The sequence below is a fragment of the Oenanthe melanoleuca genome, chromosome 2 (genome assembly GCF_029582105.1).
Source record: "Oenanthe melanoleuca isolate GR-GAL-2019-014 chromosome 2, OMel1.0, whole genome shotgun sequence".
NCBI lineage: Eukaryota > Metazoa > Chordata > Aves > Passeriformes > Muscicapidae > Oenanthe > Oenanthe melanoleuca.
The window spans coordinates 70699396-70723847 of NC_079335.1; the positions used below are offsets into that span (position 1 = coordinate 70699396).

Here is a 24452-nt window from a genome sequence, read left to right on the forward strand (position 1 = left end):
CATATGCATCTAGGGGAGAGGAATTTTGTGGGTCATGATAAACAGTTGGATCAAGCTCTATACTTTCTATAAATATTTACCTTAGCCAGTAGTGAGCCAGCCATCAGCATGCAAAGCACAGTTCTAACACTGTGAAGTTTCCAGTGTGGATGTTGTAGGAGCTCTTTGGGGCCACGAAAAGCAAAGTCTGAGTGTTTAACCAAGACCCTCATAACAAGCTCAGTTGACAGGCTTATTTAAGGCTTCAGCCTTTCATTCCAAACTCCTCCAGCTGTCACAACTGTCACATCAGCAGCAAGCTAATGTTTATTATGTTCTGGGTAATAAATCAGGCCCTAAAAGAATTCTTGCTATTCATTATCTCTTGTCCAGAGGGAAGGAATTAGGTAAGGAATTAGCTTCTGATGTGGATCTTTTTTATTAGCAACTCAGATGTAACACTTGCTACCTGCACAAAAGGATGTGGAAGATTTTCACCCAAATTCTGTGTTCCAAGGAATCTGATCATCCATTGCTTAACATCTCTTCGATGAATAAAATCTTACATTCTATTTTTTGGAACTGACTATTCTCTCATTGTAGGGACACACACACACACACACACACACATGAATATTAATTAGGTCTCAGCTCAACTAGAGTATCTTACTTCCACATCCTATATGCACATACATGCTGCCTTTTGCAGTGAAGACAGATAATACATATTTCTTTATGCTTAACCTTTTAGGTTAGAAGAACCAGAATTTATTAAAATGTATTTGCATTTGCAGATTTCCTTCATCCAAAGGCCTCTTCCATGCAAAAAAGATTCAAGGACACATAGATTTATGAATCTACGTATGTAGATATATACATATATATACTGTATATATACTGTATATATCTCAGTATGTAATTAGGCAGGGAAAATTGAGGTCACTGAGCAGCATAAGGAATGGCCAGTATACAGTTCTGAAATAATATGACAGCTCTGCTTCTTTTCTCTTATCTTCTTCTAACAACAGCTTTACAGAGCACAACTGAATCCACTTCTGTGCTGATCCATTTGCTGTTCTACTTTTAATACTTAAGGCTCTACGTCTCTAATCACAGCTCCTCTTCACTGCTGATTTAAATGCACCAGGAAGTAAAATGAAGTGTGCAACACTCCACTGGCACGTGCTCCAGTCTGCTGGTCTTCAAGAGACAAAACCAGAAGACCCTTATCTTTCTCAGAGATGTAATTTGAAAAATTAAATGCAGCTTAAGATGAGGTGCACACCTCATCTTAGAAATAAGACTTAAAAACAAGGCACTTTATTTTTTTAATATCAAGCAAAGTTTTCAGTCAAATACATTAGGTTCACAAGTAAGTATAAAACAAGGAAAAAGTGATGCCTCTCTTCCTTCAGACCCAAACACTGGCACACTTGGTGCAATTTTACTCCAAAAGGCATTGAACACGTGGTTTCAGTCACATTTGAAACCTGGCAAGGTATTTGTCATTTCAGCTGCTGTCAGCATACAGAAATAAATGGCTAGCTTTTGCTTTTCGTTTTAACTAAATCCACTCTTCTATATTTCAAAAGCTGCTTCTGGTTTGAGAGAGAAGCCAAGTGGGTTCCACTGTGACCCTGAGATTAACTCAGTTGGCCAGAGCATAGTGCTAATCCCAGCAGGGTTGTGGGTCCAATCCCCATATGGGCCACTCACTTAAGAGTTGGACTCAGTGGATCCTTGTGAGTCACTTCCAACTCAGAGCATTCTGTGATCTGGAAACTGTAATTTCCTTGCTGTGCTCCCCAGTTCACTCACTCCTCTGTGTGTAACAAAGTGGTATCATCTTAACATGGTATCAGATACCCATTGACACCTGAGACAGCTACCACACATGGCTCTTAAGAACTCCTTTTACACACCTTCACGACCTGCCACTTGCTTCTCTGCCAGAACGGAGGATAAAAACAATTATGCTGAACCAGCTTTAGTTAGGGCAATGTGAAACTACACTGAAGGTAACATGACACGTTCCCTTACTGACACAAACTGCAGTGTCATTAGCAGCTACCCAATTTTCATAATCCTTAAAATCATTGTGGATTACTAATGCTTTTCTTTTTCTAAAGCTAAGAGTGACCCACAGAATGGCAGACACTCATGTTTTCAAAAATACCTCCAAACGAAATCTGGGCAGCAGAGATTATGTTACAAGGTTTCTTCCAAGGTCACTTGCAAGATCCATGCTTGCCATAGTTTTAGTATCCTTCATTTCAGTTTTGTCATTGACAGCATTCTGTGTTTTGCAAAAAATCATCAGCAACCATGCATGCCTGTCAGCTCCAAATAGTAATAAATTACATTCCCAGAAAGAGGTATCATATTCTTTTTCTCACCTCTGATCAGCATTGTGAAGGGAAGGAAAACAGTCATTGCAATAGAAATTACTTCTTTGTTCACAGAGTGCTTTGTCAAATACAATGCACTCCACCTCTCCTCTCAGGCCTCATATCTGAATGCCAGTGCTTCCATTTTATGATTCAAGAAATAGCATACTGAGCTGCAGTCTTTCCTCTGATGGGGGATGAAGAAAACCATTAAATGCACATTCTGGAAGGAGACCCAAAAACACAGGGACAAGCAAAATACAAACCTCCACCTTAATGAGAAATAACCCTTACTAATTTAATATAATACAATCATTCACAGCACTTACCAAAGGTTACATCCCATGCAAACCCATCTGCTAAAGAAATCCCAAGATTTATTGTTGCAGACTTGACTCAGTTTCTTCTCAAGCCACCCACTCACTATTATCTGCATCCCTCTGCATCCTTATACAGCAGATACCATTAGCTGTAACCAGTTAGATTTAAATGTCTTTATCTTGTGGAAGGTTTGTGTGCAAAGAACTTAAAACAGATTTGTCTTCTTAATTCTTTAATCATTGCAGCCTCTGACCAGCAACATATCCCCCTGTTGTAAAAGTAACTGTACCCATACTGACATTCCCACATTTTCTAAAATGCAATTATGTCTATTAATCCAGCATCTTAAGGCATTAGCCTAGACTTAAATCTCATTTTAAACTTAATACATCCAAATCTGAAGAGGACACAAGAAGTGGCTTATAAAGCCCATGCCCCCCTCCCCCATGAAGATGGGGAGTATTCAGAATAAATTATTCCAAAGGGATAAAAACATATGTCCGTTCATTCCCTTCACTTTCGTATGGAAAATTGCTGTGAGTATTTTCATTAGGCAGCTAGGAGCATACAGTGATCACACTACTGTGGAAAAAAAGTGCAAAACTTCTGTTTCAAGGCATTTAGTGATCATATACTTGACATAAAGTAAATAATTTCTAATTACTACTAACATCTGCAATTCTGCTGATTACAATGCCATGGAATTTGGAGTAACAGCGGACAGCTCAATCAACAGCATGCCTGACATCATGCACATGTATTTTCCCAAAGTTTTAATGAAAGAAGATATCTTTTGAATAATGTAGCATGAAAAGGAGGCTGAGAGGTCGTCCTATTTCTCATTACAACTACCTGTAAGGGGGTTGTAGCAAGGTGGGGTTGGTCTCTTCTCCAGGGTAACAAGTGACAACATAAAGAGGTGATGGCCTCAAGCTGTGCCAGGAGAGGTTTAGATTGGGTATGAGGAAAACTTTTTTCACCAAAATGGTTGTCAAGTTTTAGAGCAGGCTGCCCAGGGAAGCAGTTAAGTCACCACTCCTGGAGGTATTTAAAAGATGCCTGGATGTGGCTTTTAGGGACATGGTTTAGTGGCGGACTTGGCAGTGCTGGGTTAATGCTTGGACTCCATGACTTTAAGGGTCTTTTCCAACCTAAACAATTCTATGATTGTGTGAGAGCAGAGTCTAAGGATGTAACACTGCAACAGTGCCAGGGCAGCAGCTGTCACCTGTGCACTGTATCACACACATTTGCTGTATTACATACACACTACACCTACACTGCACATGGGATGCCCAAAGTATCAGAGGTCCCAGAAACACTGCAGCAATTTCAGCACATTCTTCAGCAAATCACTTATGTTACAGCATGCAGTATGTGATGTTAACTGCAGCTTTATGAAAAGCTTGCCACCTCTTCTGTTTACAATACTTGCTTTTTCTGAAAGACTAGAACTTGCAAAGCAATGGAAAATGTTCCATTTAATTTCCTTTACCGTCCTGGCTTGTTACCAGGGTTAGATTCTCTAGCTTCACAGGGGCTGAGCGAGCATCTCCAATTTCATAGTGGAAAACAGCACTCCCATTCTAGCTGGCAGCATCTACTTTTTATTTTACATGAGACTGGACTATTCAAAACAGCTCATCCACTGTGTCATAAAACTTCATAATAAATTTCACTGTCTATAAAATGTTGATTAGTCATGCAGCAGTCTGTAATAAAATCCCATCAATCCCACAAAGCTGCACCCTGCTGATTTACATTGCACTTACAGAGGAAAAGGAGCCCAATATACAACTTCATGCTTTATTGTTGCATTATTGCCACATTGACAATTACAGAAAATTTCTTTTGCAGTCATTTCAAGGTAACATCTGAACATCTCTGGTGCTTATATGCTATTGCAACATATTTTAAGAGTATCAATAACCATCAGTAAGAAATCCAGTTCACCAGTTATGACTACTTTGGACAAGATAATGCTTTGGTAAGGACATCTACGTATAAACATGGATACCTCCCAGCAATATATAATATGCTTTCATACAGAGACATTTTCTAATCATGTATGAATTTCTGTACTCTAAAAGCCACTAAAGCCATCTTAAGAGACATACTTCATTGTACAAACTTACATATCTATCTAAGCAATCAAAGACAAAAATCAGGTATTCTCTATATATGGTGTATATATTGCATTAATAACCAGGAGCAGTAGTTTGCAATTGGAAAGCATCCATGCTCCTAACTTTTACTGTCAGAATGGAGATGGAGTGTGGCTTTCAAAACCATTTCTGCCTATTACAAGACATGGAGCAGAGGTACCCAGCCCCACCTCACTGTGTGCCTCCACACTGAGGCTTTTTTCCACTGCAGTCAGTGGAGCCAAGAGTGATGCAGCTCATCCTGAAAGACCTTCCCTTTGGTCCATGAAGCCATACCTAAACTCCCAGCTCCCCCTCAGGCCAGCAGGTACCAGAAGTGACTGTCATGATCTGCTCTATTGCTGACACAGCACAGGGACAGCTACAGCTGCACCACCAACCACCTCCTGTCCTGAGTCTGCAAACATCCCTACCAGCAAATCATCTCCTGCAGAGACCCCAGGAGGCTCAGCAATGCCACCCTTATGAATGAGTTGCCCAGGTGTGAGCCACTTGTGCACTCATAAGCAGCTGCCAACAAGGCCTCACTGCACCAACATCAGAAACAGAAAGCAGCTTTGGAAAATTACACATATTCTAATACAGAATAATTCTTACAAACAACACTCATTCCTTAAGGCAAGTATGGTTTCTAATCAAATTGAAATAAGGACTGCATATATAGATTGTACATCCTTCCTTAGGTTTAGAATAAATGTCCATGCATACAATTTGCAAAGCATCATTTCCATTTCAAACCTGTGAAGAGATGGAAATGTCAGGTCCCCTGAACCCACATGAAGTGAGTTATTCCACCTGTGAAATGGGCCATATTTCCCATTATTTTGTTGCTGTTGTTTTAAATCAGCTACTCATGAAATAATTATTAAATCTGCAGAATTTTTTTAAAAATAATAATTTTTAAACTTTCCTCACTGTTTTTTAACCATAAATGAACTGGTAAAGCCCTAAGTGACCCTAAAATTTCACTGATTTGCCAGGTGAATGGCTGCAGCATTAGCTCCCACTTTTTTGACATCATTAGAAACTTTATAAACCTGGAGGGTACCAAAGGCTATATGGTATTTGTAGTCAGTTAAAAACAGAAGGACACTTTAAAATAGGCAGAATGCACAAATTTTTTTCCTGGTTTTTACAGAGGTGAAAAGAAAAGTAAAATGATAGAGCTGAGTGAACTGGGAAATCAAATGATTTAATTATGTGATAAAAATAAAACAATTGCTCTATTTGGAAATAATTTTACTCCCTCATATCACTACTGTCTTCAGAATAAGACTAGGAAAAAATACCATGTGCAAAAGAGATTGGATCATAAACAAATTTAATAATGGTATCTCTTAATTTCAAAAGGTGACCTCAAATTCTAAATTAAAAAAAGTGAACAGATTTTTCACCAACTTAAAATAAGTTCAGTTTGGAGGGATATGAACTCCTTCAGCTTGTTATTGGAATGAGAAATCACTCAAAAATACAGTCCCCAGTGAGATCCATGAGATTACAAATGACTTGTCTACAGCAGCAGTGTTCTTGTATTCTGATTTCTCTCTCCTCTTCATACCCACAAACCACCAGAGAGAAAAATCTCAGCAAGATTGTGCAAGTACAAAGTAGAGAAGATTCAGCTGGATCTCTGCCCACTCAAGAATGTATGGGGGCCCTTTCATCATCTCCCTGGTTGAATCCAGAGGGCACTGGGGTGTAACACTGTAGGATACTGAAGGCTGCAAGAGTTCTACATAATCAAGACAACTGCTGACTTCTGTCTCAACACACCCGAAGAACTCCCTCCAGACAGTAAAGGTGCCAGTTCTTCCTTACTGGCTTAGCATAAAAACTACATCATCTATCTGCTATTGTGAATCCACAACTAAAAATACAAAGCTCATTAATCATATTATTCATACTAAAGCTTTTATCCTGGCAATAAGAAAAATCTTATAAAAAAGCACCCCTGATCAGCAAATACTCAACACCAAATTTTCCATCTGGGATAACAACTGAACAATGTCTTCATTCTTATTAACCCTTGAGAATTAAAGTAAAAGAAACAGTATATTATTTTAGATGTCAATTTTACAGATTTGTCAGGGTGAATGCTAAAGGGTTTTTGTCTTCTCTTGAAAACTTATTCTCAGAGAGCAGCTGGGCAGAAATCCTGAGAGGAGCTCACTTGCGAGGCTGGTGGATGTGCTGTTTGACGTGCTGCGGGTGAGGAAGCTTCTCCACAGAAGGATGTGGCTTCTGATGAGCCACCTGAGCTGCAGCTGGAGGGAAGTCCTTATCACCCTGTTTGAAGAACACAGGAGCAAAAGTTTAAGGAATCTTACAAGTGTACTTTCCAGTTCAAATTGATATAAGTTCTAAAAAATTTAAAAATCAGATGGAAAACAGTATTGCATGTTACCCCTGTACACATTCTATATTTTTATTCTTTTAGTCAACTTCAAAATTTTTCTTATGCAAGCTTCACTTCTTCCAGTTACACACACTATCCAATAATAAAGTACCTCAAGGCACATATGGCAGCTGACACACTATCTTCAAGCGTGTATCCTTACAGGCAGGAGCTCCTCATCACAGATGAAGCTACAGCAGCAGTTTAATATGCAGCTGCATCCAAAGGAAATGAATACAGTAATATCTAGCTTAGATATAAAAAGATGATCCAATAAACTTAAAGTGCTAAAATTCAAAGAAAAACGGTGGAAATAATTTCAATGAATAATTTCAATTTCACACAAACCCAGAAAGAATGCTCAAAGGGCCTTCCTACATGAATAGAGAAAACACAAAGCCTCTTCTCACAAAAGAGAAAGGGGTATGAAAAAGATTAATTTTGCTCTGATTGGTGGTAATTCTGAAAAGCTTACAGTAATTTTGCTATGACTGAGAGAAATTTACTGATAATCTTACCCTAGCAATGACACCGGAGATGAACACTGCTGGCTTCGGTGGGCTGAAAAAAATAAGAGGGATTACTTTTACCAGTTATTTAGAAGGTAAGAATGGAAAGGAAATCACACATACAATGAAAAAAAAAGGTGGCATTTTTGGAAACTGATTAATATTTCAAACAGACAAGAAGAATTTCCTCTTCAAATGACTACTGCCTTAGTAGTACTTACTGCAGCCAAAACCAGACTTGTAGGTTTTGGCTGCTATTACTTCACACTGATTGTGACAGCAGTAAGGGGCTAGTCCAACAATACTGCTTCTTAAAGCTGAGTCTTTGTTTGCATTGGTTTCTTAATCCTCAAATTTTATACATAAACTGCCAGCAGTACTTTAGGCTTAGTGTATTTGTATTGCACAATGAAAACTGCAGCTGGACTAAAGTCACTGCTGTGTGAGAGAATAAAATAAATTTCAAGTTTACGTCTGTCGATCGAATGAATGAGGATTCTGAGTCTCAGAAAGAGCAACACTCTGTACTTTAAATTACAGATTTTCAAGCAGGTAGTTTACTCTACTATAAGAAAAGAAACGTGTCTGCAATCAAACAAATATTAAAAAACATAAATCAAAGCACTTCCTGATTTCTCGTTTGCAGGCTCTCCATCCACACCAACAGGAGCAGACTCTCCACAGCCAGAGCTCTCTGAAGCCTGGGCAGCACGAGCCATCGGTTTCCCTGGGCACTGATGTCCTGAAGTGACCACCTCTACCTGGAGGCAACACACAGCCATGTCCAACTGCCTGCCCTGCTGGCACTGCCAGTGTCTGAATTACAGCAATCTCAGTGCCTACCTGGCAAGTAAAACCACACATCTGCATGGAGTCTGCAGAAGGGTTGAGACCTGCAGCTCCAGAAAATCTCCACAGGAGAGGTAATTCTCCTGTGAGAAAACCATGTAACCTGAGGCACTGCAAAGGGAAGCAGAATGGGAAGTTGAAGGTGTCCTCCCCCTGAGAATATCTGTAACTGAGGACTCAGAGCAGGTGGTTCATTAACCTGGGCCACAGGAAGGGCTCTACCCTGAGATGTTACAGCTCATGAGGCTGGAACAACACAAAGCACACACACAAATCAAATGACCTATTAGAGGAATGATAGTGATTACTATGATGCTCTTTACAACTACACAACTTGTAAAAATTTATTAACATGATGTTGTGTGAAGTTAAGATAACAAGCAGCACAGTATTAGACTTGATATAATGAAGTCATAAATATTGCCTGAGCCCTGTTTGAGGTATTGCTACTCAGTCTCTGAACAGCCTGGTTACTTAACAAGGCTCAGCATCCCTCCTAGAATTTTTTGAAGTCAGAGAAAGACAAGATTAGAAAAAAAGGAGAAAGAAAGAGTTCTGCTCTAAAATACTTCCATGGAAGAGTAACAGTCATAGTTCCTGCAATGAGAAATAACATTTTGATAGTTGTATTAGACCTTTTCAGTTCAATTTTCTGTCAGTACAAACTAATAACAAGCGAAGATCAATAGCAAAACTTCCATCTCATTCTAATTATACTCAGCCAATTAGTAGGTTACAGTCTGCATGAGACTTACTGGATGCTGAGTAACAGACTCAAAGAAATAACTCTGACTGAGAAAATACAGATGTACTGCAGTGGCTCAGGGTACATTTCACACACTTACGCCATGACATTATAAAGGAAATGAACAGTAAATGGAAAGAAAAAAGAAAGTATGGCAATTTATTCTTCAACTATACATGGAATCTGGCTTTAGTCACACTCAGAGAAACTGGTTTTTGCTTGACATTATATTATTAACAATACTGGAGAGTGAAAAAGTCAAATCAAATGGATTTTTAAAATATTCTTAACATGACCTTTCAATGTTCATTATGCTTGGATGATGCATGAAATTCAAATCAACATTTCCCCAACAGAGCCTGTATTTGCTGAATGTGCCACGAGCTGTTCACCAGCTATCACACTGTATTACCTGCTGTGTGGTTCATAACTCTTGTTTTTAAAACAAGTGCAATTCTCCATGGCTTTGGCCAAAAATTATAACCAGAAGGAATCTCTTGCATAATGTCATTCCAAACACATCTTTTACCATTGCAAATTGCAAAAATCTTCTCAGAAACCCTGGTCTCCTGTTGAAATGTCATGCTATTAATATTCAAAGGACCTGAACTTGTAAGTGTTAAGTCTCATGTTAAATACATGATAGAGCTGGCTAGAGTTAGAATTTTTGGCAGATGTCCGTACTTATTTTAATTTAATGGTATGTTCTTTTGTCTCAGGAATAAGGCTGAAGATCCTCTAAAGATCACTGTCATTTTCAGGTAAGCTAAAATCCAGTCTGAGGTTTATGCTTCAGGTAGTACTTCAGAAACAGCTAGCACATATTTATAAAGAAGACCAAAGTCAGCAGTACCATTTTCCTAGTAAAAACTGTGTTTTTCAGACACAAAGCATTTATGTTGAATGCTGTCAGGACAGAACATACTCAGCCTTGTTTGTATGCAATGGGCTCTGCCTTTAGTTACAGTCCCTTGGAAACACTGATTAGGGCTCTCCCACAGGTGTGTGGTAGGCACCAAAACACCCCACTTGGGGTTCATGTGGCACATTCTAGGATTGTGCTGACACACAGGGAAGAACTTAACAGGAAATCAGAGTTGCAAAATGTATCTATTCCCAGATGCTGCTGAACAGTTTTCTTCTTGACTTTCCCCCTGGTTTGTCATCTCCATGGGTTTCTGACTGGACTCTTCCTGCTTCATACCAGATTTCCAGCTTTTAAATGGAAGAACTAACGGGAATGCTGACATGGCTTCCAGCTCAAGTGCCTCTAACCCTCCATCCACAAAGACCTTGCAGAAACCCTGGCATTTGTTTTCTGGCTGCCCCAAGTTTCCATGATCAGCTGCAGGTGCACACGGTAATGAGGCTTCACCTCTATTTAACTTGCCACAGAGGCAAAATGCTTTGCTCTCATGGATGACACACCAGCCCAATAGGAAGCTCATTTCCATGTATTAATTATCTTGTAGCAGGGAAGAAGACAGAAAGCTGGCCAGAAATGAGAATGATTGAGTGTGTTGGTATTTATGTCCTATGTCAAGACACTGGCTTTCCTTACATTTTTACCAGATTACATTGTTTCAGAAAAAATCTTTTAAGAATTAATATTATTCATTATCTTTGATTATCTATAGAACCAGAACCAGGCCAGAGCATATATAATCACACATCTATACTAATGAAGAATTCAACAGATCAGAGAAAGGCCTGGATAATCAGTCAGTGATTCATGCTTTAATTTCATTCCTAATGAGAAAAATCTTTCCACAGATGAACTTTGTCATAATAAATTCAGTCTCTACTGCCAGACTCCCAAACCGTGGGCTTTTGTGCACCCAGATTAGCTGCCAGGACCATAACTCTGTAATTGCACTCTGAGACATCTACTGGGATTGCAGTGTTGCAACATCACTCATTATCTTTCCCAAGAACCTCCTGAAAATAGAAACAAAAATGGAGAACAGGCACAGGCTATCATTGCTACATCTGTAAAACACTTTTAAGTGCTTTAAATTCTATTGGTGTTTTATGCAAAGCACAACCTACATTTCCAGTATTTTGTAAGCTGTGATGGTTGTTCTGAGGATATACTTAATCTGATGAAAATCGGTTTGACAGATGTTGTTTTGAAGATGCAGCATTCCTTTGTCTAGGCATCAGTAAACAAGAAAGCAAAAAAAAATATTTTCTGACAAAAACTGATTTTGTTTATACATATATGTGCTTTACAGCTATTTAATGCACACATTTACTTAAAGTTAATTAATAGCCACAGCTGATACTGTGTAAGGAACACAGTTTTGTGTTTGCCAAGACTAGTTAGTGTTTGTGTCAATACTTTCAGAGCAAATCCTTATTTATTATAACATATGGAGAAAAAGAACACATCTGTTAAGATTAAGCGTTCAGAGAACTTACCCTGATTTTACATGTGCGATGCTGCACCTGTTTAACATCAGATTCTCTACTGGATTCATTTATCCTTACTGTTCAAATAGAATAAAGATTTCTATTATTTCATAATACTTAGCTTAAATAAGATTTTTATCTGACATGGAAGGTAAATCACAAAGAAGATGAAATAACTTGAAAAGATCATTAATTAGATGAAAAAAAGCATTAATAATACCAAATCTTATGCCTTCACCTTAGAGGGATTGGTTGAACTGAAGTATGACAGACATACTGTAAAGACAAACACAGTGACACAGGAGTTACTGTGAAATCTCCCAGAGGCCACAGAACATACATAGGGCAGATGAGTATTTATCCAACTCCATTAAACCAGACTAAACCAGTTTTCTAATTTAACAGGGAAATTTCCAGTTAACTGTATCTCTATCCTATAAATCTCTAAATAAATATAAAATGTGCACAGTGAACGTGTGCATGTATGTGCAGAGGCTGTGCATGTGTGCACACAGAGATCACACAAATTCATAGCTGTTTCAGAGTAGTCCCAAATGCAGAACAAAGCATTGCCATGGGGGGGATGAACACCTGCAGCCACTATGGTGTTTGGAGCAACAAATTGCCTACTGCATCCCCTACCTGATGGGATGGATTGGATCTAATGCTGGCTACCAGCAGCAGTTTGAACAGCAAATCCAGTCTGGAGGAAGGACTGTGAGCACTGCTCACAGAGCAATCCAAACCAAAGGGCTCCCTTCAAGCTGAAAAAACCAGGAAACATCCCAACACATAAGCATTGTTCCTGTCCACATGAACACAGAAGCTCATAAAATGGGAAAAGGGTTTCACTGCAGCCAGATAGTGAAGAAGGTGTGTACCCCATTTACACTGGGGATCAGAAAAATCAAAATAACACACCAAGACAAAGAGGGAACAAGAAAAAGCAATAGTGAAAATAGTACCTCACAGTACACCTCAATTAAAATATGGCATTTGGGTCAGGAACACTGTAAGTGAAGAACTAGAGCAAAAAATATAGATGGAAAAAATAGCTGAGAGAGCACAAAGAACCCACAAAAGGAGACAGTTAAGAACTATTAGTACACAATATACTAAGGAGTAGGTAATATTGCTCTCATTTACCTTCTTTACAGTAGAAGTAGAAAGTGACACTTGCAGAAGACTACATTTAAAATTACTACTAGAAAATACCTTTAAAATAGAATTAAATTTAAAACCTCCTGAAAATAAGGCATTAATCTCAAAATTTCCACTATGACCATATTCAAAATAGGTTAGCCTACTTTAAAAAGGACAAAACTACATAGATGCAAGACTTCTGTTAGACTGGGCAGTTTTTTTTGTCAAAATATGTTAAGATGAAAGTTAAATCATTAAAACTGTGTTAAATTAATATTCCAGTTGGAATGATTCTTATTTATGATTAAAGAATGGGAATTATTCATATTTATCTTTTCATGTTTGCAGGAATTAATGGTATGTCTTATCACTGGTGATCACCTTCTGCTCTTTTAAGTAAGCCTGGCGAACAGATATACGGAATCTATAAATATGTGTTTTTGAAGACTTTGGAACCACTGATTACATCATCATTTTTAGCTATCCAAGAATAACACTGGAGTTTGTGACTTGGTGTTTCCTTGTTTTAATCAAACCATCCAGTGGCACGTACTGTGACTCACAGTTGGCCTATAGCTGTGGAAAGCAAAGGAGCAATTTCTCTGACAGCCATGGAGAAAGCAAAGGAGAAGTTCCTGCAAACCAAAGAGATTACAGCACAGAACATGGAGCTGCAACCAGCTGCCTGACCCTTCAGGAAAGGCAGCACACAGACAGCTCTCTAGCACTCAAAACAGCAGGGATTTGAAAAGCGAGCAGAACCTTCCACTGATCAGCTTGCCCTTTATTTCCCTGCTCATTTCCAAATAAACACCATTCAGTTTCCTCACAATTAGCTTAGGCAAGCAAAATGAAAACCATATAAGAAATACTACGATCTGCAGTTACTCACTGATTCCCCAACTGCTCCCTAATGAGAACAAGTTTTGCAGGCTTTTTTCCTGGCATGATATTCACTCCATGAACAGAAGGTTCACCAATTACTCTGAGCAGAATTTCCTTTTCAGTCAACAAGACTTCATTCTTTAATTTTGCCATTCTATTTCTGCAATTGAAAGTATTGTGCCCAGTTGTTCATATCATCCCGCTTAATCTTCAAGGTTGTTTGGGAATTTGTATTTTCTGGTTAACTAGTTTTAGTTTCCATCTAATGCTTCTCTAAAGACACCCAGATATGTCATTACAGGGGTGCTTATTTGAATTTACAGAGCTGCCTTTGATTTTGGCATTGTCTGCAAAAACAAATTCCAAGATGATTAAAACCGCAGTGAGATGATTAAAATCACAATTCCCAGCAACAGAATAAAACTAACAAGCACCCTGCTCATCAGCTTACTTGAAATAATTTCCCATTGGTTATAATACGTTTAGGTTATTAGTTTTCTGGAAAGAAAAATAATAATTAGTCTGACTGACTACCAGAGGGAAGTGTTTTTGCTGATTGCATGGGGACGTACAGTATCTGATATTCTATGATAATTTATTGTGTTGAGGTCATTTATCTGCCAGAGCTTTCAGATCTTAAGGATCATCCACAGGATGGCACTGTTGAACCTCAGAGTCTACTGTAGATGAAATAGGGAACAACCTCAAAAACATGCAGGTGCTGCAGCAAATACTAAAACAAGTAAAAAGCACTACTTCCCCTTGATGACAAATCTTGATGAAACACAGTATATACACAAATAAATGCAAAATTCTTATGCATACCTAACAGACATTACTTTGGGATACAATTTTCTTGTCTGTGTGTCTTAGGCTGTGCCCCGATGCACCCCCAGAGAACACAAAGCATTATCAGAAAATTTTAATTACTGTTTGTTTTGCTATTCACATACAAGCAAATCGGGTGTCTTGATCTTTTAATGAGGTGGTAAATGACTGGCCATTACATTTAATAGCAACTGATTGACATTCATTATTCTTACATTCACTATTAAGTCATTGCAGCATATGGCCTGATTAATCTCACCAGCCTCTCATTCATCTTTGGTTTTAGCTCATGTATAACCCACAAAAATTATTTAAGAAAGAGATCCACCATCTCTTATCTATATTGTTGTACATGATATTGCTATCAGCGAATAAATTTCTTTCATGCTGCCTTCTGATCATAAAATGAAGATTTAAGTATTTCACCTTTTCCATAGACTCAGAGGATTTAGAAACAGTCTGCAATTCTCCAGCTGCTGGGTGATTTATAAAGGTTCCAACCTGTTAGTGCACTATCTCCATTAGCTCCTAGTGAGCACCAATGACCAACTTTTCACATACAGCAACTGCAGCATTAGCCCACTTACTAATCTGTAACTACTTAACTGTGGAAAAAAGAGAGGTATGAAGACTGACATAAAGTAAGTAGTGCTTAAATGGCAATGCAACGCAAAGGAAACTCTAAAATAAGGAATGAAATAGGGTAGACTTGAAGCATTTGCAAAATTATGAACGACGGTGGCTCAAAAGGGAAAGAAGACCAAATCTTCAATGTGTTTATCAGGTGCTGAAGTGCATCCCTATCCATGCTCCCATGACAGCAATGCACTTCCATGCTGAGAATATCATGACCATAGGCCTGCACTGCATCTCACAGAGACACAGGAGCCAGGTGTGGGACTGTTGTAACTCCTCCATCTCTCAGCAGATGAAGGATAGAATGCAACTGGAAGAACAGCTTGATGCTGTACTAGGAATACAGGATGTCAGTGCAATGAGAAAAACACAAGAAGGTAGAAGCTGAGAAGGTGAAAATCTTACCATTTCTGCCCAAGTGAAGCTGTGTTTGTCTCAGAGCCACACAGCAGATGCCCAAAAATTCTCAACCTTTCCTGTTAAGAGTTCATAACCTGAATCTTGCTTTCCAATGTTTCACAGTATTAATCATTAGATGCGCACCTTTCACTCTCCTACTGCTTTGAGCAATTGCAGTATCATTTTTTATTATTCCCAAAACCACTCTAGACATGAAGTCAAAATATGCAGGCATCTGTACATGCATAAATACTACATCACCTTCCACAGCCATGCAACTGCTGTGAGGAGCATTCTCAACCCAATTTTACACTGTGCATTCTGAAAGGTTTCCATTCTACAGTCGCACCCTACTGTTACGTGAAGCCTTCCAAAGCAAATGTCTCTGCCCACAGCACAAGGGACCATTGTACTTGACCACTTCAATGGGCCCCTCCTGGGGAAGCTCTGAACACGATAAAGGATGTTGCTGGAAGGTCATGAAGATACTCTGGTAGTATCAGATCCCAGAAGACTGTATAAGCTGACTGTTCTTGGCCAAAAACTTGCTTTAGGTTCAAACTCTGTCAATGTTATCGACACAGTTTTCCCTATTCTCCAGTGGCAAGTGGAGCCATAAATCATGTCATCCAGACACAGAAAATATTCTTTAACTATGCAATTATATATTCAGAGCTCACACAGGAGCAACAGAAGATGGAATTAAGAAATGTTTTTAACTTAACAGCTTGCTTTTAATAGCAAGAAACCCCCTAGTCCCTAATACACTTAGCCCAGATAGGTTTTTACTGCGACACAAGACAAGGAGCAAAGTTCTCTCAAAGGGATTCAGGCACGGGTGCATCTTTGTTTAAATGAACTTGGCGAAATATAATTTTTCCACAGAGAAGCTGGCCTCCATTGATCTGAGAGGAAGCAACCACTTGATTCCTCTACTACCATTACTACACCTGTGCTGAGAGGTGGCAGCTGGAAAGGCAGCATCATTTTCTATCTAGAAACATCCAGTCACATGAACACTATCAGAACAGGCTGTTTCTTCCTTCCATATTAATATTAAGGGTTTAATCTGGAAGGTCAGTATCAGATATTACTACAATCATCTGCAAAACTTCTGCTGTCAGTGGGACAGGGACTTGGTACCATGAAAATACACCGAAAATAACCTTCAGGAAATCAATAGCAATGGGATTCAAAGCATTGTAATCTGAAGGATGTCAAGAGGAGTTCTCAGACACTAAGCTTTCACTCTGTGTGAAATAAATGTCTAGCTTTGTAAAGTGATAATAGAAGCCATGACAATTCAAATGGGTAACAGATCAATGTGCTGTTAAATCTGAAGATAGTATTAAAGTAGTACCCATTCATTTCAATGGGATGTAGAAATCTTAATGCAACTACAAACTCCTGAATGTCAATACCACTAGTGATTTTTCTGTTAATCAAACAAGAATGACTGCTACTTTTCTAGTTCAATCTCTTAGACCTGCCTTTTCCTGATGTTCTATTTGTTTGAATGGCTTTTAATTGCTTTAATAACAGCAAAAGCAGTTCATTTCCTTAAAGAAGCACCATAGCAAGTGTAGGATGGCAGCTGACAGCATTACCTGGCAGCACTACCTTCTACCATACAGAGCAGGGTTAGACTATATTTCTTCTGTTTGTGATGCTCATGTAGCTTTGCTTCTTCATTTTGCTTCTATGGGACAAAGATCAGCCTCTCTGAGGAATGAAAATAAAACATACATGCACAGTCTCAGCTGTGTTTGCATTTATTAAGCAGCAGCAGTACTAGTGGTACTTTATGCTGCGAGTTTGTTACTACTATTTTATACTGGTCATTTCCATACACAGCACAGCAGAAAAGCACAAAGATGCACTAATAACTACTCATTTTACTTTATCCACTACCTAGTGGGACAGTTCTGCCTACAGCACTGTCTAAAGCTACATTTCTGTTCTAGCTGAAGGGAGTCCTCAGCAAGAGCACAGTTTTTCCAAAACAACTGCCTAGTGGCAGAACCTCTGGCCACTGTATGGATATTATAACAAGTGACAATATAATAATAGGAGCTTAAGAAATCATTACCCTACTCAGCTTTGAAAAGTGTACTTATCTAAGTATCATCTTAGGTTAGATTAGCAAAAATAACAATACCATTCCTCTATATGCTTCAAAAACCTGTTTCTGTCATCCTGTGTATATTTGGACACAGAAACATTTTGATTAATAGCTTTTTATTTACTAATGAAGCAGGACATGCTTTGTAAAAGCCTATTAACATGCAAATGCAGAGATCTCTCATGATTTAGGTAATTTTTACTTTTATGTAGTTCAATGGAGTCCCAGTATATCAATGTGAAGATTAATGAAAACACACACCACCACAATCAGATTTTCAAATAATTAAAAAATGAAAATAGCAATTGTCACAATAACTACACCATCTACCACACACACAACTAATTTGTAATCACTAATTTTCATAACTTTTTATAAAGTGATGTGACTCACAGCTTATTCTTTTCAAATTTTCCCATTTGGAAGAAACATTTTGTAAATAGGAGCAATTTCTACTACAAAAGTGTATTTTCTATCTCTTGGTTCCTTCACATTTCATTATTTCCCCTCCCACCATTAAGACTCCTCAATATGCTGGGACACAGAGCTAAATGTGTGGAATGCTGACTATTTTAGGAGTTCAGTACAAAACACATTGTCCTAGGATGACTAAACACACATTCCTGTTGAGTTTTCATTACAAAAGCAAGTGGTTAGAGGGAGCTCAAGATCTGCAGGAGCAAGAACCAGAGGAAATTTTTCAATGGTACTTTTTTTGGCAGAGGGTACAGGGGAGGTAATGATCCTGTCCTTCTCTAACAGCCTTTTAGCCCCCAAGGACTTGATCCCAAACCAGTAGTTTTTGTGGTTGTTTTTAATAGCAACACATTAACTGTCCAACAGTGGAAAGTTAACTACCAAGCTGTTTATTTTCTATGATGTGATGACTTTGGATAGCATATTTCAAAAGTCAGTGCTTTCCTGAGAAAGCATCTCTGTAACTTGCATCATAATCACATGTAAATACATCAGGAATTTGTAGCAACCAAATTTTGCTGCAGGCTGCCTGATTCAGCTGAATTCTTCTGAATTAACATGATCTTAGACACAGCTGAAAACCTTTGCAATGAGAAGTCTTAAAAATACTTTGGAGGAACAACAGCATCAATCTGGATCTTATCATTCTTCCTTTTTTTAAAATCAAAGACTCAGGGAGAAGATAGAAGATATACTGTCCTGGGATTCCTAAGTCAAAGAACACAGGAAAGGATTCGAATGGTTATCCAGCTTTCATCAGAAAAACATATCATGAAAGAGTGTTAGACAGAAAGTAGAAATCATACTGATAGAAATGTGTGTATTTGAGGAAGATCTCAAGCTCCATTAAGGTTCTACATTCTAGTTTGGTATCTTACAATACAGATAATCTTAAAAAATTGAGCCCCCCCCAAAAATCCAAGTTTTCATTTAACTGAAAAGCAGAGGTATTATTTCAATATTTTTTTCAGAAGAGAGCTGCAAAACACAGAATAGCAAAGGTCAGCAGAATGCAGCAATGCTAGAAATAGCAATAATGCATTTTGGGTGTCTATCTGTTGTCACCTCTCAGTCTCTGAGTGACTCCCAGAGCACCTACCCAGGGCAGGTACAAATAAGTCATGAGGCCAGACTTTTTTGAGCCTGCTCAGACACAAAAAGCTGTGGCTCAATGAAAATCTATTCTCTGACAGGGGCTGAAAAAACCCCAAACACATGCATTGCTACAGGTTTTTAGTAACAACCAGGTAGCTGTGACCTCAAAAAAGCTCAAAATAAGAACACAACAAACCTCAAAGTAAGATCACAAGAAATCAAAGCGATGTCTGAGATATTTAATGCTTGTACTTGTATTCACTTATAATCCTCCTTTTGCATTATATTCAGAGATCACATTTTATAAACTGATACATGTCAATTTTTGACTAACAAACATGTTTGTGCACTCCTTTAATAACAAATGCCTACCCATTCATTCATTCTGTGACCACAAAAAACCCCAAAAAGAGCAGGTGTAAAGTGAATGTCCTTAATTTATCAAAAGGCCAAATAATTTTCTAATTCTCATCCTCCATATTTATGGAAAAATTTTGTATTAACCAACATGGCATTCCTATTATTAACCTGCACTGTCAAGAGAGGAGACGGATTCTCTTGTGTATTCTTGCTCTGAGTACTTTCTGCTAGGACATTAAAATTGACAGGAGGGTATTGGGCTCCTGTCATATTTATTTAAAATCTTCATACAGAAAAAGTCCATAGAGACATACTCTAGGCATCCAGATGACAGCAATGCTATTGCTGCTACATAATGGCCAGCTGCAAACTGAAGTTTAATTTCATTTTTACCTATCAGAGGGATCTCTTCTAGCTACTTTCAGTTGTAAAGAAATGCCCATGAATTTTACAGCACAATCCTCATTCGTAACTGCAGCACATCAAAAGAAGTAGAAAGTAAAGTGTGCAGGAGCTTTAAGGGAGAATAGCAAGTTTTGTTGTGAGGCTCTGCTGCAGAAAACAGCCACACTTTCAGATGCAACACAGAGAGGACAGTAGCACAATTCAGAGTTTAGAAAAAGCACGGTGCAATCATACTATTTGATCCGAGAATAGAAGGAAAAAGAGGAGGGCCCATTCCTCCTAGGTTCAAGAGTTTTGTGTGTACTAGGCAGAAGTACAATAGGAAAAAAAACTACAAGGAGAGGGAAAGGGGAAGGAAAAAAAGGAAGGAAAAAAGAACATCCTCTCTTTCAGCAGCACTGCTGAATACGCAAGAGGAAAAATTTCCGAAAACACAGTGGAAGTGTAAGCTCCTACTACAGGCCCGGATAACAGGGCAGGAGAGACATCCAGGGATATGCTCCATGCCAAGCACAAGCTATCTTGTTTTGCAGACAACAGTAAGGCTAGAGAAAGCCATGAAAAGACAATGCAAGGATGCCACTGATCTGCCTAGGAAGTGCTTTGATGTAGGCACCCCAAGGTATCAGTGACATGTTGCTATGGACTTCCCAACCCATGCTGACAAAGGGCTTGGCCATGACCTTGTTATACCAAGGGATACAACACTGGTGCACAAATAGTCTTTCTTCTTCTCCTTTTCTCAGTGGGTGGGCTAAACAATCACATGCATGCAATGCCCCCCTCTCCCCCAATTCTATTGTTGTGACATGGAGAAACGATCCAAGTGTTTTGTAGACTATGCAAAATGAGGAGCACTGCCATTCCTCTGAAAGATCATCAAAAGTCAGATTTGCAATTCATATGAAAATCACCAATAAGCTATCAGCAGTAATGAAGCAGCAGACATTTATGAGTTAATTTTGGTACCTCTGCTATTTCCTGAAGCCTAGTTTCCATACACACCACCGGAGATCCTCGATCTTTTATGAATAAAAAAATTATGACTTCAGTATTTGAAAGAGGAAGGCCACAACTCTCCACAGCAGACGAAAAATGCATGGAGAATTTCCCACTCTCTGTATCTGCCTGTGCTAACATCATACAAACCACACTGTGTGACAGAAAGCAGCTACCTAGCATTGTGTCAAAGGGAGAGCTGTGATCACCCTTGGAAGTGGCAAAGTCATGCTGATTTTAGCCTGCATTTGCTTTGCAGAGCTTCAAGTAACAGTAGGATGTTAACACTGAATGGAAACACTCCAGAAAACACAAGCTAAGCCAATTCACTATTACAGAAGTCCAGCCTGAAGTAATTCCTTTCTTTCTCTAGGTCTCACAGACTGGCAAGCAGCCCCTCATAACTTTCTCATAAACCACTCAATGCTCAGAAAGTTTAATTTTTTATTTCACCAAATGCTATCTCACTGTCACTTTTGGTACTTGAAGCGATTTCATCAGCTGTTTCCATTTCTTTTAGGTATGGTAATCTTGAGGAACAAATTAATTAAAAACTTAAACCAGACTGACAGGTGTGAGTTCAGTAGCAGTTTTTCAATGCAAATGCATATTTAGAACTTCAGGAAGGCGTACAATTATTTCAGGTAGATCAGGTTTTAGATCAAATCAAAATATTAACATAGCAATGGGAAGGTGTGGTTTGGTGATGTTTATTTCCTTGGAAAAATCTAAGGAAACCTATTTAGCGTCTCAGCTATTGTGCACATAATGCAAAAGTTTCAAATGCAGTTCGTAAACTTGAACTCTGGCTATTTTCATTATTATACCCTGCTGCATTTTTCAAAGGGCTTAGGCCTTCACAAATGTGACTGATTTAAACAGGAACACCTGTACCTCTGAAGAATGAATGAAGAGTACTAAGTAGGGTACTTGCACTTGAGAAATCACTTCTGAATTTTGAAGAATGTGTGACTGAGCCTGCAGAACCACTATCACAGAACCATGACAGACGGGAAATATCTGATATAATCCTCAGGGAAAATATGAAAAGAATTTGAAAACAAATGAACAGGACAGTGTAAAAGCGCTGGCTGTCCACCATCTCACATGTGCTTTTTTACTATTAACAATTTGGTTGTAATGACAAGGAAATACAGTATTGTGCAAAATGTGAAGCTGGCAGCCCACAAGATCATAATCCTTTTAAGCACATAACAGGCATGCAAGCAGATGCCAACTCAAACATCATTGCTAATGCGACCTTGTCCCTGGACCTGCACTTCAGCATCTTCCCTAGTGGTTCATCTGGCTGCAGCTTAGGCTCAGTTAGCAGTGCCCATAAACAGATGCCAAGCCACGGAAAACAGTCCCATCACTGCAGTCATGTGCTGGGTCAGTGCTCGGGACAGGCTGTCTGTCTGGAGGTTCAAATGCCCATGGCAGCTTTTTCACTCTGAAGATCACCAGCTTTTTCTTCCTTCATGGAGCATTTCATTGTGGATATATAATTTTTTTGCACTCATCTGACACTGGCAGCCTACGGATCAGAACTCTGGTCACTTTGGACCAACAAAGCTGTAGAAGCAACAGAGAGCTGGTTCCACATTGTCCCATCAGATAATTTGTAAGATGTGGGTATGACTGTACAAGGCCACACTCTGAAAAGGCTAGATGGCTCTCCTGGGTCACTGGGTCATCCAGTCTCCAGTATGTGCTGCTTAGGTGGCTCCTCCTGGACAGCAGCACAAAGGAAAAGTGCTTCCACTAAGATCCCTCTTACTAGAGGTCTGCCACTACAGATAGAAATTGAAAAATCAATCTTAGATTATATCACTTCTTTAACCTAAGAGAGTCTTGGAAACACTCATTCCTAACCTATTCTTTGGGCATACTATTTACAGAGTTCATAAACCAAAACTGCCTTCAATGACTTGAGAACTAAGAGAGCCTAGTCTAGACAGTCTAAAAGCCTACAAGACAAAGAACACTGAAAAAAAACTAATAAAAACGAATTACAGAACTGTAATTACAAAGCACTCCTCAACAGAACCACAGAAGGGTTGAGGTTGGCAGTGACCTCTGGAAATCATCTTGTCCAAGCCCTTGCTCAAGCTGGGCAATCTAGAACAGGCTGCCCACAAAAATGTCCAGGCAGCTTTCTATTATCTCCAAGGATCAAGACTCAAAACTCTCTTTGGGAAATCTGTGCCAGTGCTCAGTCACTCTCACAAAAAACACTTTTTTTTTTTTTTTAATTAATGATATCTGGAGACAATCTCCTGTATTTCAGTTTGTGCCCATTGTCTCTGGTCCTGTCACAAGGCACCACTGAAAACCAGTGTCTCCCTTTTCTTTGTGCCCTCCTTGCAGGTATTTATACATATTGAAAAGCTCTCCCTGGCTCTTTCAACCTCTCTTTACAGCAAAGGTGCCCCAATTTCTTCATAATTTTTGTGGCCCTTCACTGAGTTGATCCTCTTCAGTAGCTCCAACTTCCTATTGTACCAAGAATCCCAGAACTGGATACAATCCTCAGCCCTTCCTCCCAGGTTTGTGTCATGCGCCAACTTGTTTTGGGCACGGTCTGCCCCATTACCCAGATAATTCATGAAGATGTTGAAGAGCTGGACGAGATCCAGTACTGACCCCAGGGGTATAGTGCTAATTACCTGGCCTCTAATTAGACTTCCTTCAACTGGCCTGTTCTCTGGGCCTGGCTATTGAAGCAGTTTCCAGCTGACCTCACTCTGCTCACCCAGCCCATACTTCATCATATCCTCTCTATGGAGATCTCTCAGCAGACAGCTTTGAAAGCCTTTCTCAATCCCAGGCAGAAAACATCCAAGGCTCTCCCCTTATCTATCAAGCTGGTATTTTCATTGCAGAAGTTTATCAAGTATCACTTCCCCTCGATGAATCAACATTGACTTTTCCATCACTTTCATGTCCTTCAGGTACCTGACAGTAGTTTCCGTGATTACCTCCTCCATCAGGAAGTGAGGTAAGGCTGACCAGCCTGTAAGTTCCCTCGCTCTTCCTGATTGCTTTTTCTGAACTATTTGTAAACACTGGGAATTTTACTGTTATTATTTCAAGAGTTTTTGTTAGGTGCTTCAGGAAAACAAAAAAGCTATTGTAAGGGCAGAACTGAATTGGCAAAATTATGAATAAGACACCTTACTCTTCAAAATATTTTAATTTAGCTGAATCTTTTAACTGTCAAATATAGTTCCGTATAAAGCATTCAAAACTTTCAAAGCTGAGACATAGATATCAGATTATGCAATGATTATTCTGAAATAAATATCAAAGATAATTACACAACTATTAAACTCATGAAG

General features: G+C 38.9%; 1 protein-coding gene across 1 annotated transcript in view; it reads right to left on the reverse strand.

The window, feature by feature from the left end:
• Window positions 1-4479: 4479 nt before the first annotated feature.
• Window positions 4480-24452, reverse strand: part of DAP (death associated protein) — a 51330-nt gene continuing 31357 nt past the window's right edge. The window contains exons 3-4 of the mRNA XM_056484611.1: window positions 7766-7808; window positions 4480-7138 (exon numbers count right to left, since the gene is read on the reverse strand). Coding sequence (XP_056340586.1) covers window positions 7019-7138; window positions 7766-7808 — 163 coding nt within the window. The 3' untranslated portion in view covers window positions 4480-7018. The remainder of the gene's footprint in view (window positions 7139-7765; window positions 7809-24452) is intronic.